Source organism: Oryctolagus cuniculus, chromosome 1 (genome assembly GCF_051225735.1).
Source record: "Oryctolagus cuniculus isolate XC-2025 breed Fujian yellow rabbit chromosome 1, ASM5122573v1, whole genome shotgun sequence".
NCBI classification, from domain to species: Eukaryota; Metazoa; Chordata; class Mammalia; order Lagomorpha; family Leporidae; genus Oryctolagus; species Oryctolagus cuniculus.
Genome location: NC_142867.1, coordinates 68,836,974 through 68,850,183, shown reverse-complemented (window position 1 = coordinate 68,850,183; position 13,210 = coordinate 68,836,974). Strand labels below are relative to the sequence as shown.

The following is a 13,210-nucleotide window of genomic DNA, read 5'->3' as shown; positions in this document are numbered from 1 at the left end:
GAAAATAATGAACAAACCCAAACTCGAGGACAGTCTAGTATCTGACTAATCTTTAAACTCGAAGTTATGGAAAACAGACTAAGAAACTGTTACGTATCAGATGAGACTAATGAAACATGACTAAATACAAAATAGTGTCTTGGATTCAGAATCGGAAAAAGAACAATAGTGGAAATTAGTGAAACATGGTATTATAGCTTTGATGAATGTCTTGTAGTTACTGAAAACTTAATGAAGGGCATATGGGAACTCCACTATCTTCACAACTCTTCTATGAGTCTAAAATTATTTTAAAATAAAAAAATTTTTAAGTTAAACATTCAGGAATATACTATTAAATTTTATAGAGCTGGTCACCTTATATTCAAGTAGCCGTAAAAATAACAATTTTATGACCATTTATTAGCCTTTGTATTTGAACTTGAGGGTTCTGAATAGAGCTCCATCCTTTTCTATACCTCATCTCTTCCCTCCTTGAATTTTCATGAGAAAGGGAACCATAAGTGTTTCTTAAGAGATAACTCAGATGCTATTTAAAGTGGAAAGTTTTTATATTTTTAAAATTCTGTATATTGTGGACAAGTTTGTGATACTTGAGCTTGAAAACTTTGTTGTAAGGAATGTGTTCCTGTCTCACGGCTCACTATAAAATTATCCTAACTCTTAATTTAGAAAGGTTCTCATTATTTTTCATTTGATTTTATAGCTTAACATTTTCTTAGAAAGCAGGTGCCTCTTGGGTACCTGCATCCCATATCCATCAGCCTGCGCTTCCAGTCCAGCTTCCTGCAAATGCCGACCCTGGGAGGCTGCAGCATGTGAACCTTCAAGTACTTGGGTCCCTGCCACCCATATGGGAGACCTGGATTTAATTCTTTTAAGGAAATAAGATTTATTTATTTAATTTGAAAGAGTTACAGAGAGGCAGAGAGAGAGAGGGAGAGAGGAGAGGTCTTCCACCTACTGGTTCACTTCCCAGAAGGCTGCTGTGGCCAGAGCTGCGCCGATCTGAAGCCAGGAGCTTCTTCTGGGTCTCCCATGCGGTGCAACGGCCCAAGGACTTGGGCCATCCTCTACTGCTTTCCCAGGCCATAGCAGAGAGCTGGATCAGAAGTGGAGCAGCCGGGACACAAACCGGCGCCCATATGATATGGATACTTGTACTGCAGCTGGCAGCTTTACCCAGTATGCAACAGCGCCAGCCCTGGATTTAATTACTAACCCCTGTCTCCATCCTTGCTCAGCCCTGGCTGTTGTGGGCAAGTAAAGTAGTGGAAGGAAGATGTCTCTTTTTCTCTCTCTGTTGCTCTGCCTTTCAAGTAAACAAAAACAAATAAATAAAACTAAGAAAAAAATGGTTTCTTAGTTTTTAAGAATTTTGTTTTTATATATTTTTTTAAAATTGACATCAGATCTGTTATTATCAGCACTTTTTTATTCATTAACTTTGCAGTAGAGTACTAAGAAATATTGAAATGTTTTTCTCTTAATAAGAATCACTGAATTTTAGTCATAGAGTTAGGTTGACTTTATTGTGGTTTGTTTCAGATTCTTCTGTGTGACTCCTGTGACAGTGGCTACCACACCGCTTGCCTCCGCCCACCCCTGATGATCATCCCTGATGGAGAATGGTTCTGCCCCCCTTGCCAACATGTATGCCTCCCGCTCACCTCTGTTTTTCCAGTACTTGGTTTTGCATTCAAAATAATGAGACCTTGTAATCATCACTAAACAACTTGACTCTTCAAAGGAACTTTTAAAAAATGTCTACCACTTTTTTAGGTTTTTACCTTTTATAAACATCTTTTAGGTCTTCCATTTGTTTTTTTTTTTTTTTTCCTAAATCAATTCTCAAAAGCCTTCTATATTCATAAAAATATCTTTTTTTTTTTTTTTTTTTTTTTGACAGGCAAAGTGGACAGTGAGAGAGAGAGAGAGACAGAAAGGTCTTCTTTTGCCGTTGGTTCACCCTCCAATGGCCGCTGCGGCCGTCGCACCGCGCTGATCCGAAGGCGGGAGCCAGGTACTTATCCTGGTCTCCCATGGGGTGCAGGGCCCAAGCACTTGGGCCATCCTCCACTGCACTCCCTGGCCACAGCAGAGAGCTGGCCTGGAAGAGGGGCAACCGGGACAGAATTCGGTGCCCCGACCGGGACTAGAACCCGGTGTGCTGGCGCTGCAAGGCGGAGGATTAGCCTATTGAGCCGTGGCGCCAGCCCCATAAAAATATCTTTATTTCTTGATTGTTACAAGCACAAAGAAGACCAAATTTAGATATATACAAAGAAAGAAATTAGCTTCTTCCTTTTGTTTTTTACTTTGTTTCATCCTCCATTTTCATTTCTCCCTACTTTTTGTCAGTAGTTGTTTTAGACATTTTCAGGGTTAGCAGAAACATGGATTGTCTTTCTCTTTTATCTTGATTCAGGTGAATTTCTTCTGGAAGCTAAGGGACAGGATATTTTCTGTACTACCGTGTCCACTGTCTTGCCAGCCCAGTCTCATTCTGTTTTTAAAAACTATGAGGGGCAGACATTTGGCACAGTGGTCAGTGCTGTTTGGAACTCGTACATCCTGGATTGCAGTGCCTGGATCTGAGTCCTTGTTCTGCTTCTGATCCATGCTTCCTGCCAATGCTGACACTGGGAGATGTAGGTGATGGCTCAAGTATTGAGTCCCTGCCACCCATGAGGGAGACCCAGATTGAGTTCCCAGCTTCTGTCTTTGTACTGGTCCAGCCTCCAGTGTTATAGACATTTGAGGATTCAAACAGCAGATGGGAGATCTCTGTCTCTAACTCCCTTTCTCTGTCTCTCTGCTTTCAAATAAATAAAAGGTAAAGAATAATAAAATTTTTAAAACTACATAAAAAGTAGAGATTTTATACATTTCTCAGTGAAAGAGACATCTGCGACTTAGCAGAGTACTGTTAGTTAACATTTGTCAACTCTATTTGAACCAAATAACCATGTGGCTTTTTTTTATACATTATTTTCCATCCTCACTCCTTAAAAATAGTGACTAGTGCTACTATATTTTATGTATATATAAGCTTCACCCTTAATGTTTTTTAAATTTAAAAAAATTATAGTCACTGTTATATATACTGTTGAACCACATGCTATTTTCAGCATTGGTTACTGCCATTAGTATAGCCTTAAGAATATGGTTTTTCTGTGTTTTGGCAAAGCTATAAGCTTCTCTGATGCATGCTTTATTTCAAAAATACTGTGCTCATCTTTGTTCAATGGCAGTTGAAACACCTGCTCATTTGTTTTTCAAAGATTTATTTATTTAAAAGACAGAGAGAGAGGTCTTCTATCCTCTAGTTCACTCCCTAAATGGTCACGACGGCCGGAGCTGCAGCGATCTGAAGCCAGGAGCCAGGAACAACTTCTGCGTCTCCCATGCAGGTGCAGGGGTCCAAAGACTTGGGCCATCTTCTGCTTTCCCAGGCCATAGCAGAGAGCTGGATCAGAAGTGGAGCCGCCAGGACTCAAACCGGCACTCATATGGGATGCCGGCGCTGCAGGTGGCGGTTCTACCTGCTGTGCCACAATGCCAACCCAAAGCACCTCTTTATTAAACCCAGGGAAAGTTTCATTGTTTACTAACTGTTCAGCATGGTACTCATGAGCTTAATGTGTACATGATAGATGATCATGGAAATGTATTAAAAATGACACACATATTTTGCTCCTTCAGAAACTACTATGTGAAAAATTAGAGGAACAGCTGCAAGATCTGGATGTTGCCTTAAAGAAGAAGGAGCGTGCTGAACGAAGGTATTTCAGAATGTGTGTTAACGTTTTATTTGGAAAGACGTCAGCAGAGTCATCTTGCAATATAGGTGAATGCACCCATTTAAAGCAGGGATCAGAAAAACCAGCCTCTTGGCAAACTTTGCCTACTTGTTTTTTATACTAAGAATGGTTTGTATGTTTCTCAAGGGTTGGAAAAAAATAAACATTAGATACCTATTTCATGGCACATGAAAGTCATATGCCATGTATGCCATAGTATGTTCCAGTTTCACTACCCCATAAAATGACTTTTTACTGGAACACAGCTCTGTCCCTTTTGTTTCTGTGCTATCTGTGTTTGCTTTTGCCTTACAGCAACAGAGTTGGGTGTTAGGAGGAGACCCCATGACCTGCCAAGGCTGCATTATTTTTTATCTGTCCTTTACAGAAAACTTTGCCATCCCCTGCTGTGAATTAATATTGGCACGTGTTATCATAGAGACTTCCACCTAAGTGCTGTAGTAAATACAAGAAAACTATGAGAACTGATCTATGGTTTGGTTACCCAATAATCATTTCTTTGGGTGGGTAGAATTAACACTGATGAAATAGAGTAGTTTAAGGCTGGCTTATATCCTGCTAACTGTAAGAGATGCCTCCCTCTTCAATATGCCACAGCAGTGTGGTCTAAAGCAGTTGAGAAGGCTCCTAGGAGAAAGTCAGACTGCATGTAAGCCTTATCCTCAGAAGTTGGTTCAGTATCGGGATAGTAAGTTTGTGTTTATTATGTGCCTTACTATAATGAGTCTATTTTTAAACATTCATTTGCGCCTACTTTGTATCAAATTGGAAAAAATGTAAGAGTTCTTGCTTACATGATACTCAGCACTCTACCATGGAATACAGACACATGAATCAATGATAAAATAAAATAGAAAAATCAAGGCAGATTCACAGCCATGTAAGAACATTGTATAGGAGCTTTTGGGTTCTCATAGGAGTGAGGGTTATTCAGGTGCAAATGAAAAGAAAGGGCCTTCCCAGCAAATGTGAGCAACAGCAAAGTGTAGCAGAGGAGGAGACTGGTAGGAGATGTACCACTTCAAAAGCAGAGTGAGTCCAGATTGTGAATAGCTTACAAACCTGGCTAGGGTATTTGAGTTATTGCCTGCAAGCTGTGAAGGAGACATCGGAGTATTGCTATGCATAATCAGGTCTTTATATCAGAAAAAAATGTTCCAATAACAGTAAGAAGAAGCAATTAGAGTTGGGAATGTTGCAGTAATCTAGGAGGCCTTAACAAGTGCAGGCTTTGTGACAATAAGATGGTAACGATTAGGGGATTAATATGTAGGACTTAATTGTATGGGAAATTGTAAGCAGTGTTTCCTAATTGGCCTTATTACTTTCACTTGCTACACTTCTTTAATTCTTTGGTTCAGGGTCTGCTTCTACTCAGTTTACCCTGTGCAAAGGTGAACCTTAAAAATGACTGCAGCCTCCAGAATGTAGGATGAGTTGGGTTCGGTTTTGTTTTTTACTATTTTGTTTGAGCTATCTATCACATAATCGATGTATTTAACTTAAAGCCAGGCTAATCAGTAAAGTTGACTTTTTTTTTTCTTAAATCAGTTGTCTAAATATTTTTGCATTTAGCAATCCTGGGTTGCTTTTGACAGATAACTGGGTTTAAAGTATTTGCAATATCTTCTAAAGATATTTTCAAAAATAATCCTATATACAATTATTAGAACTATTTGGATATGCGGAGTTTTGACAGTGGGAAAGCTCTAACTAAATGTACTTCAAATGAAATCATAAATATTTAGATTTTCCATTTCCTTGGTCTTTGTCAAATCTACCTGTCCTTCTGACAACTAAACAGTTTTAAAGCTGATCTGATTCATCAATGAAAATAGTTAACAGACTCATCTAGTAGGAGCTTGAGAGAGAATATATGTTTTAAGAGTCAAGAATATGAACTACTAGAAATTCAGGAGGCAGGCAGTTAGCCAGCAGTTAAGACACCAGTTGAGACACTCACATCCTGATGTGGTTCCATTCTCAGCTCTGGCTCCTGAATCTTTGTTAATATGGACCCTGGGAGGCAGTGGTGATGGTTTCAACAATTGGGTTCCTACCTCCCAGATAAGAGACTTGGATTGGCTTCCTAGCTCCTGTTGTAAGCCACCCAGTCTCAGCCATTGTGGGCCTTTGGGGGTGAACCAGCAGATGAGAGCTCATTCTCTGTTTCTCTTTACCTTTCAAATAAATAAATAAAATTTTTATGCAAAAAAAGAATTTTGTCTAATGTTCAGGTTATATGTGCTTGTTCTTTGGAGCTCTATTGTGTTTATACCATCTATACATGGAAAAGGTTAGTGGAAAATGCTGGTTGTGGTTAATATTGGTTATTTTCCCTTATTTACAAGTTGCTTTGCTTTTTTCTCCTGTTTTTAATTCTCTTTACTTAAATGTCATCCTTTAGGAGGACATCTGTGATTATGTCTTTAGATCATACACTGAGTTCTAAGTGAGACTGGGTCATAAAAAGGAGAATGAAGTCATTGTAACATTAAGACCAGAATAGCACAAAGCCAGTAGTTAATGAATTGTTGCTGCTGTTTGCAGATTCTCACTAATAATGTGGTTAACAAGGTTTTTGTTATGTATAGCTCCAAGAATACCTGAATAGTCTAAATTCTAAATGAAGTCATCTATATTTCTAAATAGGCATTTTCTTTTTTTTTTTTTTAAGATTTATTTATTTATTTGAAAGTTACACAGAGAGAGGAGGAGAGGCAGAGAGAGAGATCTTCCATCCACTGGTTCACTCCCCAATCGGCCTCAATAGCTGGAGCTGTGCCAATCTGAAGCTAGGAGCCAGGAGCTTCTTCCAGGTCTCCCATCTGGGTGCAGAGGCCCAAGGACTTGGGCCATCTTCTACTGCTTTCCCAGGCCACAGTGGAGAGCTGGATTGGGACTTGAACCGATGCCCATATGAGATGCAGGCACTGCAGGTGGCAGCCGCTTACCTGCTTCACCATTGTGCCGGCCCCAATAGGCATTTTCATTCTTTTTTCTTTTTTTTTTTAATTTGTGAAATCACTTGTCTGCCTCTCATCCTAATAGTGTAAGGCCTTATTTACTCCATATGTCATAGTACAAGAACATATTTTCCTTGTTGCCATTGTTTTCCCTTATTGCATTTATTCAACATTTAAACATTTATTGGGTACCTCCTTAATGCTAGATTATGTTTTTAACATAAGGATTATATTGAGAACTGCAAACAAATTTCTGAAATGCATGCATCATTTTTTTCAAGGTTAACTTTTTGAAGACCCCTCATATGCAAGGATTTCAAAATTTTTTGCATAACAAATTTATCTTTAAATTTCATTTTCCACATCTTTTTGAAGTTGTCTCCTCCAGTGTGGTTGCTACTTTAGAGGGCTTTACAGTTTGATGGGAAAGAAGAGTGTATCAGTGAGCACTTAGTTTAGTAGCCGGCAAGCGTCCATGGCCAGGGAGTTGCTCTGTGAAATCTGATGTTTTTGAAGTCTACTCAGTGGATCTGGTGCCAGAAATTAGCTGGGAATTCAAAGCTCTGTAAGTCCAGAGTACTATTACTAGTGCTTTGTTAGCAGAGAGTTGGATTTAATCAGGGTTGGAATTTTCCAGGTAATATAACAGAGGGAAGGAGAGAAAGAGACAAGGAGTTTGAAAGTGTATGCAAAGGAGTATTTATAATGATGGACCATGGAGTCTAAGCCAGGTAAGGGGGAGAGTAAGGATGTGAAGGGAGTGATGGACAGTGTTAAAGGAGGGTAGAGTCACTGGTAGATGTCTTGCTGGAGTCAAAGAATTGAAATCAATACATTATAGGGAGTGAGCTGACAAGTGAACTTCTAAGTCGAGTAGAAGTCAGAGAATAGCCTGAACTTAAAATTTTGGAAGGAGTGTGGTTGTTGGTACTGATAAGGTTTGGGCCAAAGACGATCCTTGAACTCCGTAGTAAGATGGGACAGAAGGTTACCTTTCCCTAGGACTAGACAAGAAATTGTATCTACCTTTAAGATCCTGTTCAAATGCTACTATCTGTTTAAAACCTTCCCAAATTTCTCAACTCTTTAGACAAAATTAATCTGTACATTTTTCATGTTTCAGTTACAACTGTTCACAAGTCTAGAGTCAGTTGTTAAATAATTGTGAGGCAGTAACCGTATCTTATTTACTTATGGAGTCCCAAGCTGACATAATTTCTGAACTAATGTAAACAAATGTCTTTTTAGTTGAGTTGAGAAGAACAGTGACGAAGCGAAAGTAGAGATTTTTGAGGTATAGAGGAGGAAAAGGGTATCTCATAAATGGGACTATTGTAAGGACAGATGTATGCCGAACGTTTTTGTTTTTGTTTTTGACAGGCAGAGTTAGACAGTGAGAGAGAGAGAGAGAGAGAAAGGTCTTCCTTCCATTGGTTCACCCCCCAAATGGCCACCACGGCCGGTGCACTGCACTGATCCGGAGCCAGGAGCCAGGTGCCCCCCCTCTTCCCCCTCCCCCCCCGGTCTCCTATGTGGGTGCAGGGCCCGAGCACTTGGGCCATCCTCCACTGCCTTCCCGGGCCACAGCAGAGAGCTGGACTGGAAGAGGAGCAACCAGGACAGAATCTGGTACCCTGACTAGGACTAGAACCCGGAGTGCCAGCGCCGTAGGCGGAGGATTAGCCAAGTGAGCCACGGCACCGTCCTGCCAAACGTTTTTAACAACATATAACTCAAGCCAAGAAGTCTTCTAAAGTATTCCCTGTTTATTTCAGTTAATATTGTTCTTGCCTCTCTTAGTTATTGATTCATTAATTATGTAATACTTTTATTGAATTTTGATGAAAATCATTTTATCATTTTCATACATGGAAGTTTTTGTTAAATAGCTTCATGACCTGTCTCTGTGAAATACCTGTGTACAGGGCCAAGACTTCATAGGACAGCAAAAGTGACACTCTGAAGGATCTAGCCAACAGAATATATTAATTTCCTTGTGTAAGAAACATTACAAGTGAGAGGGGAAAGAGCAGTTAGCATTTCAGTTCAGTTTTACTTATACTGACTTGTCAGAATTTTGTTTAATTAAAGGTATTTCCATCTGACCACAACACCGCTGAGTCACAGGAAGACTCTTCATGATGTTTCCTTGTCCATTTCAGGGACAGGTTTTATTTCACCAGTATAAGTCTCTTCTAAAGGTGTAGTTTTCATATTGTGTGGAAATGTGCCTGCTGCATATGGGTAGCAGCTGACATGTCTGTGAATTAGGCTCTGCTCTTACCATGAAATTATATTTTAGTCTTCTCTGCATTAGTAGTATTTTTGTAACAATTTTGTGTTAACACATCTCATTTTCTGCTTGTTTTTTACTTAAAGGAAAGAACGTTTGGTGTATGTTGGTATCAGTATTGAAAACATCATTCCTCCACAGGTAAGTTCTTGATTTGTAGTATTTTTAAATGGGATACTGCAATAATTATTCTAAAATTTAACCTACATTATATAATGTGAGTACTTAAAAGAATATTAATACAATAAAATTATTATTTTATTAAAATAGAAATTTAAAGCCTTAGAAAAATCACCCTCTTAATTGAAAGTATATATATGCCAATAAATCTCAGCCCTCCCAAAATGATCTCATTTATGGACTGTAAATTTATAGCTGATCTCTTTGGAATATATGTTCCCTTGTTTTTACCCTAAACTGGATAATTTAGTTTTGGGTTTTTGAATTGCTATTTATATAACATCACTGAAGAATAGTTCAAGATTTGATTTTTAATTCTTTGGGATTGCTAAAATTTTCAATTTGTATTTTTAAAGTTGGGTTTGTTTCACATCTGTTAGTCTAATGATAATTAAGGGTCTCATGATTGAAAGTACTTGTAACATGATTTTTCATTGGAGAAGAAATTTCTTCCATGTCATAAGTAGTTTCATTCAGACTTAATTAAATACTAGCCTTACCTGTCAGTTAATTGCCTTAAGCATCCTGTACCCCTTTTTAAAAGTCATTTTATTCATTCAGCAAGCGTAATATCTTCTGTGTCAGATTTAATTATTGATTTGAAAATTCTATCTAAGGAAGAATTTCATCTTGATTTAAAGCAGATAATTGTAAATTCACAAAAGTGTCAAGAATTTTAATACAGAAGTATTTCATCTATCTATCACAAACATTTTTTTTTCTAATGTGTGTATTAGAATTTCCATGTTTTTTAAGTTTGGGGGTTCATCTCAAACTTCTCCAGTTTTCACATGTGCTACCTAGATAGAGACTACCAGACTATAAATTCCAAGAAATTTTGTTCTGTCATACCTATTTACTTACTATATTTTTAAAGGAGCCAGATTTTTCTGAAGATCAAGAAGAAAAGAAAAAAGATTCCAAAAAGTCCAAAGTTAACTTACTGGAAAGGAGATCAACAAGAACGCGAAAATGTATAAGTTACAGGTATGCCAAATGTAGAAAAGGCTACATGTTAAGGACTATAGAATGCTTCTGTAATGAGACAGCATGGCCCAGAGGTATATGCTTTCCCATCATGGTGCTTATTAGCTACTGGATACACAGTTGTCCTTTGGTGTCCCAGGGAAATTCGGTATAGGCGCTCCCGCAGATAGCAAAATCCACAGATACTCAAATCCATATATAAAATGGTATAGTGTGGGGCCAGTGCTGTGGCACAGCAGGCATGCCAGCATCCCATGTGGGTGCCAGTTTGATCCCGGCTGCTCCACTTCCATTCCAGCTCCCTGCTGATACATCTGGGAGGGCAGCGGGGAATGGCTCAGGTCCTTGGGTGCCTGCATCTGAGTGAGAGACCCAGATGAGGTCCCTGGCTCCTGGCTTTGGATAGGCTCAGCTCTGGCCATTGTGGCTGTTTGGGGAGTGAGCCAGCACATGGAAGACCTCTCTGTTTCTACCTCTCTTTAACTCTTTCAAATAAATAATAAAATAAATCTTTCCCAAAAAATGGTATAGTGTTTGCATATAACCTAGACACATCCTCCTACATTCTTTAAGTCATTTCTAGATGGCTTACAATACCAATGAAATGTAAATGCCATGTCAGTGATTGTTATACTGTACTGTTCAAGAAAGGAAAAAATCTGTATGTGTTTTCAGACATAATTTTTTTCTTTAGCCAATTAGACTCTGTTGATGTGGAACCCAGGGATACAGAACCTATGGGTAATGATGTTGGCCATACATTTCTTGCCCCTTACCATTAGAATTAAAAAAATTGTTCTTTAGATTTATTTGTTTATTTATTTTTATATATATATATATTTTTTTTTTGACAGAGTGGATAGTGAGAGAGAGAGAGAGACAGAGAGAAAGGTCTTCCTTTGCCGTTGGTTCACCCTCCAATGGCCGCCGTGGCAGGTGCGCTGCAGCCGGCGCACCGCGCTGATCCGATGGCAGGAGCCAGGTGCTTCTCCTGGTTTCCCATGGGTTGCAGGGCCCAAGCACCTGGGCCATCCTCCACTGCACTCCCGGGCCACAGCAGAGAGCTGGCCTGGAAGAGGGGCAACCGGACAGAATCCCGCGCCCCGACCGGGACTAGAACCCGGCGTGCCGGCGCCGCAAGGTGGAGGATTAGCCTAGTGAGCCGCGGCGCCGGCCTAGATTTATTTATTTGCTTCAAAGTCAGAGTTACACAGAGGGAGGAGAGAGAGAGAGAGAGAGGTCTTCCCATCCGCTGATTCACTCCCCAAATGGCCGAAATGGCTGGAGTTGCGCTGATCCAAAGCCAGAAGCCAGGAGCTTCTTCCGGGTCTCCCACATGGGTGCAGGGGCCCAAGGACTTGGGCCATCTTCTACTGCTTTCCCAGGCCACATCAGAGAGCTGGATTAGAAGAGGAGCAGCCGGGACTCAAACCGGCGCCCACATGGGATGCCGGCGCTTCAGGCTAGGGCTTTAACCTGCTGTGCCACAGCACCGGCCCCTAGAATTAAAAATTTTCAATTTTTGTTTATTTATTGTGAGGCAAGGAGGGAGAGAGTACACGTGAAAGCAAGCAAGTGTGCTGCTACCTGCCTGCTGGTTTACTTCCCAGGTGCCTGCAGCAGCCAGAGCTGGTTAGAGCAGAGACTGGGAGCCAGAAATGCAATCCAGGTGTCCCACTTGAATGGCCAGGGCCCAACTATTTGAGCTCTCACTGCTTACTCCCACAGTCTGCAATGGCAGGCAGCTGTAGTCAGGAGCTGAATCACATACTGAACACAGGATGTGAGGGTCTTCTTTTTTAAAAAGATTATTATTTATTTATTTGAAAGGCAGAGTTATAGAGAAAAAGGGAGAAACAGAGCAAGAGAAGTCTATCATCCACTGGTTTACTCCCCAAATAGCCACGATGGCTGAAGCTGGGCCAGGCTTAAGTCAGGAGCCTAGAACTCCATCTGGGTCTCCTATGTGAGTGGCAGGTTCCAAGCAATCAGACCATCTTCAGCTGCTTTCCCAGGCACATGAACAGGGAGCTGGATCAGAAATGGAGTAGAAAGGAGTCAAACCTACTCTCATGTGGAATGCCAATATTGCAGGCTTCAGCCTAACCCGCTGTGGCACAACGCTGTCCCCAGATGTGAGTGTCTTAACCACGAGGTAAATTTCCATTCCTAGAATCATAGAATTTTAGGGTAGACAGTGTGATCATTTCTTAACATAAATCTGCTCATGTCATCGTTTTCTTGTCAGAATTTGTCAGATGTTTACAGCTCTTGAGTTGAGGAGCTGTGCTTTATTTCATTTTATTTTTTAAATATTTATTTGAAAGGCAAAATTACAGAGATAGGAAGATTGTGTGTGTGTGTGTGTGTGTGTGTGTGTGTGTGTGTGTGAGTGAGAGAGAGAGAGAGATCTCCCATCCTCTGGTTCACTCTCCAAATGGCTGTAACAGCCAAGGCTAAGGCAGGCTAAAGCCAGGAGCTTCATCTAGGTATGCTTCGTGGGTGGCAGGGGCCCAAGCACTTTTCAGCTGCTTTTCCCAGGTTGTTAGCAGAGAGCTGAATCAAAAGTGGAGCAGCCAGGACAGGAACTGGCACCCATTTGGAATGCTGGCGTTGCGGGCAGAAGTTTAACATGCTGTGCCAAGCTGGCCCCAGGATATGTGCATTCATTTGTTTGACAGGCAGAGTTAGGCAGTGAGAGAGACAGAAAGAAGAGTCTTCCTTCCGTTGGTTCACCCCCCAAATGGCCGCTGTGGCTCGCGCACTGCGCCGATCTGAAGCCAGGAGCCAGGTGCTTCCTCCTGGTCTCCCATGGGGTGCAGGGCCCAAGCACTTGGGCCATCCTCCACTGCCCTCCCTGGCCACAGCAGAGAGCTAGCCTGGAAGAGGAGCAACCGGGACAGAATCCGGCACCCCAACCAGGACTAGAACCCGGTGTGCCGGCACCACAGGCGGAGGAT

At 40.9% G+C, this 13,210-nt stretch overlaps 1 protein-coding gene across 5 annotated transcripts in view; it reads left to right on the top strand.

Moving 5' to 3' along the window:
• Positions 1-13,210, top strand: part of RSF1 (remodeling and spacing factor 1) — a 165,599-nt gene that overhangs the window by 125,930 nt on the left and 26,459 nt on the right. For all 5 annotated transcript variants that reach the window (XM_089331464.1, XM_002708674.6, XM_089331447.1 and 2 more), the window contains 4 exons: positions 1,549-1,653; positions 3,706-3,785; positions 9,170-9,224; positions 10,141-10,250. In XM_089331464.1, coding sequence (XP_089187590.1) covers positions 1,549-1,653; positions 3,706-3,785; positions 9,170-9,224; positions 10,141-10,250 — 350 coding nt within the window. The remainder of the gene's footprint in view (positions 1-1,548; positions 1,654-3,705; positions 3,786-9,169; positions 9,225-10,140; positions 10,251-13,210) is intronic.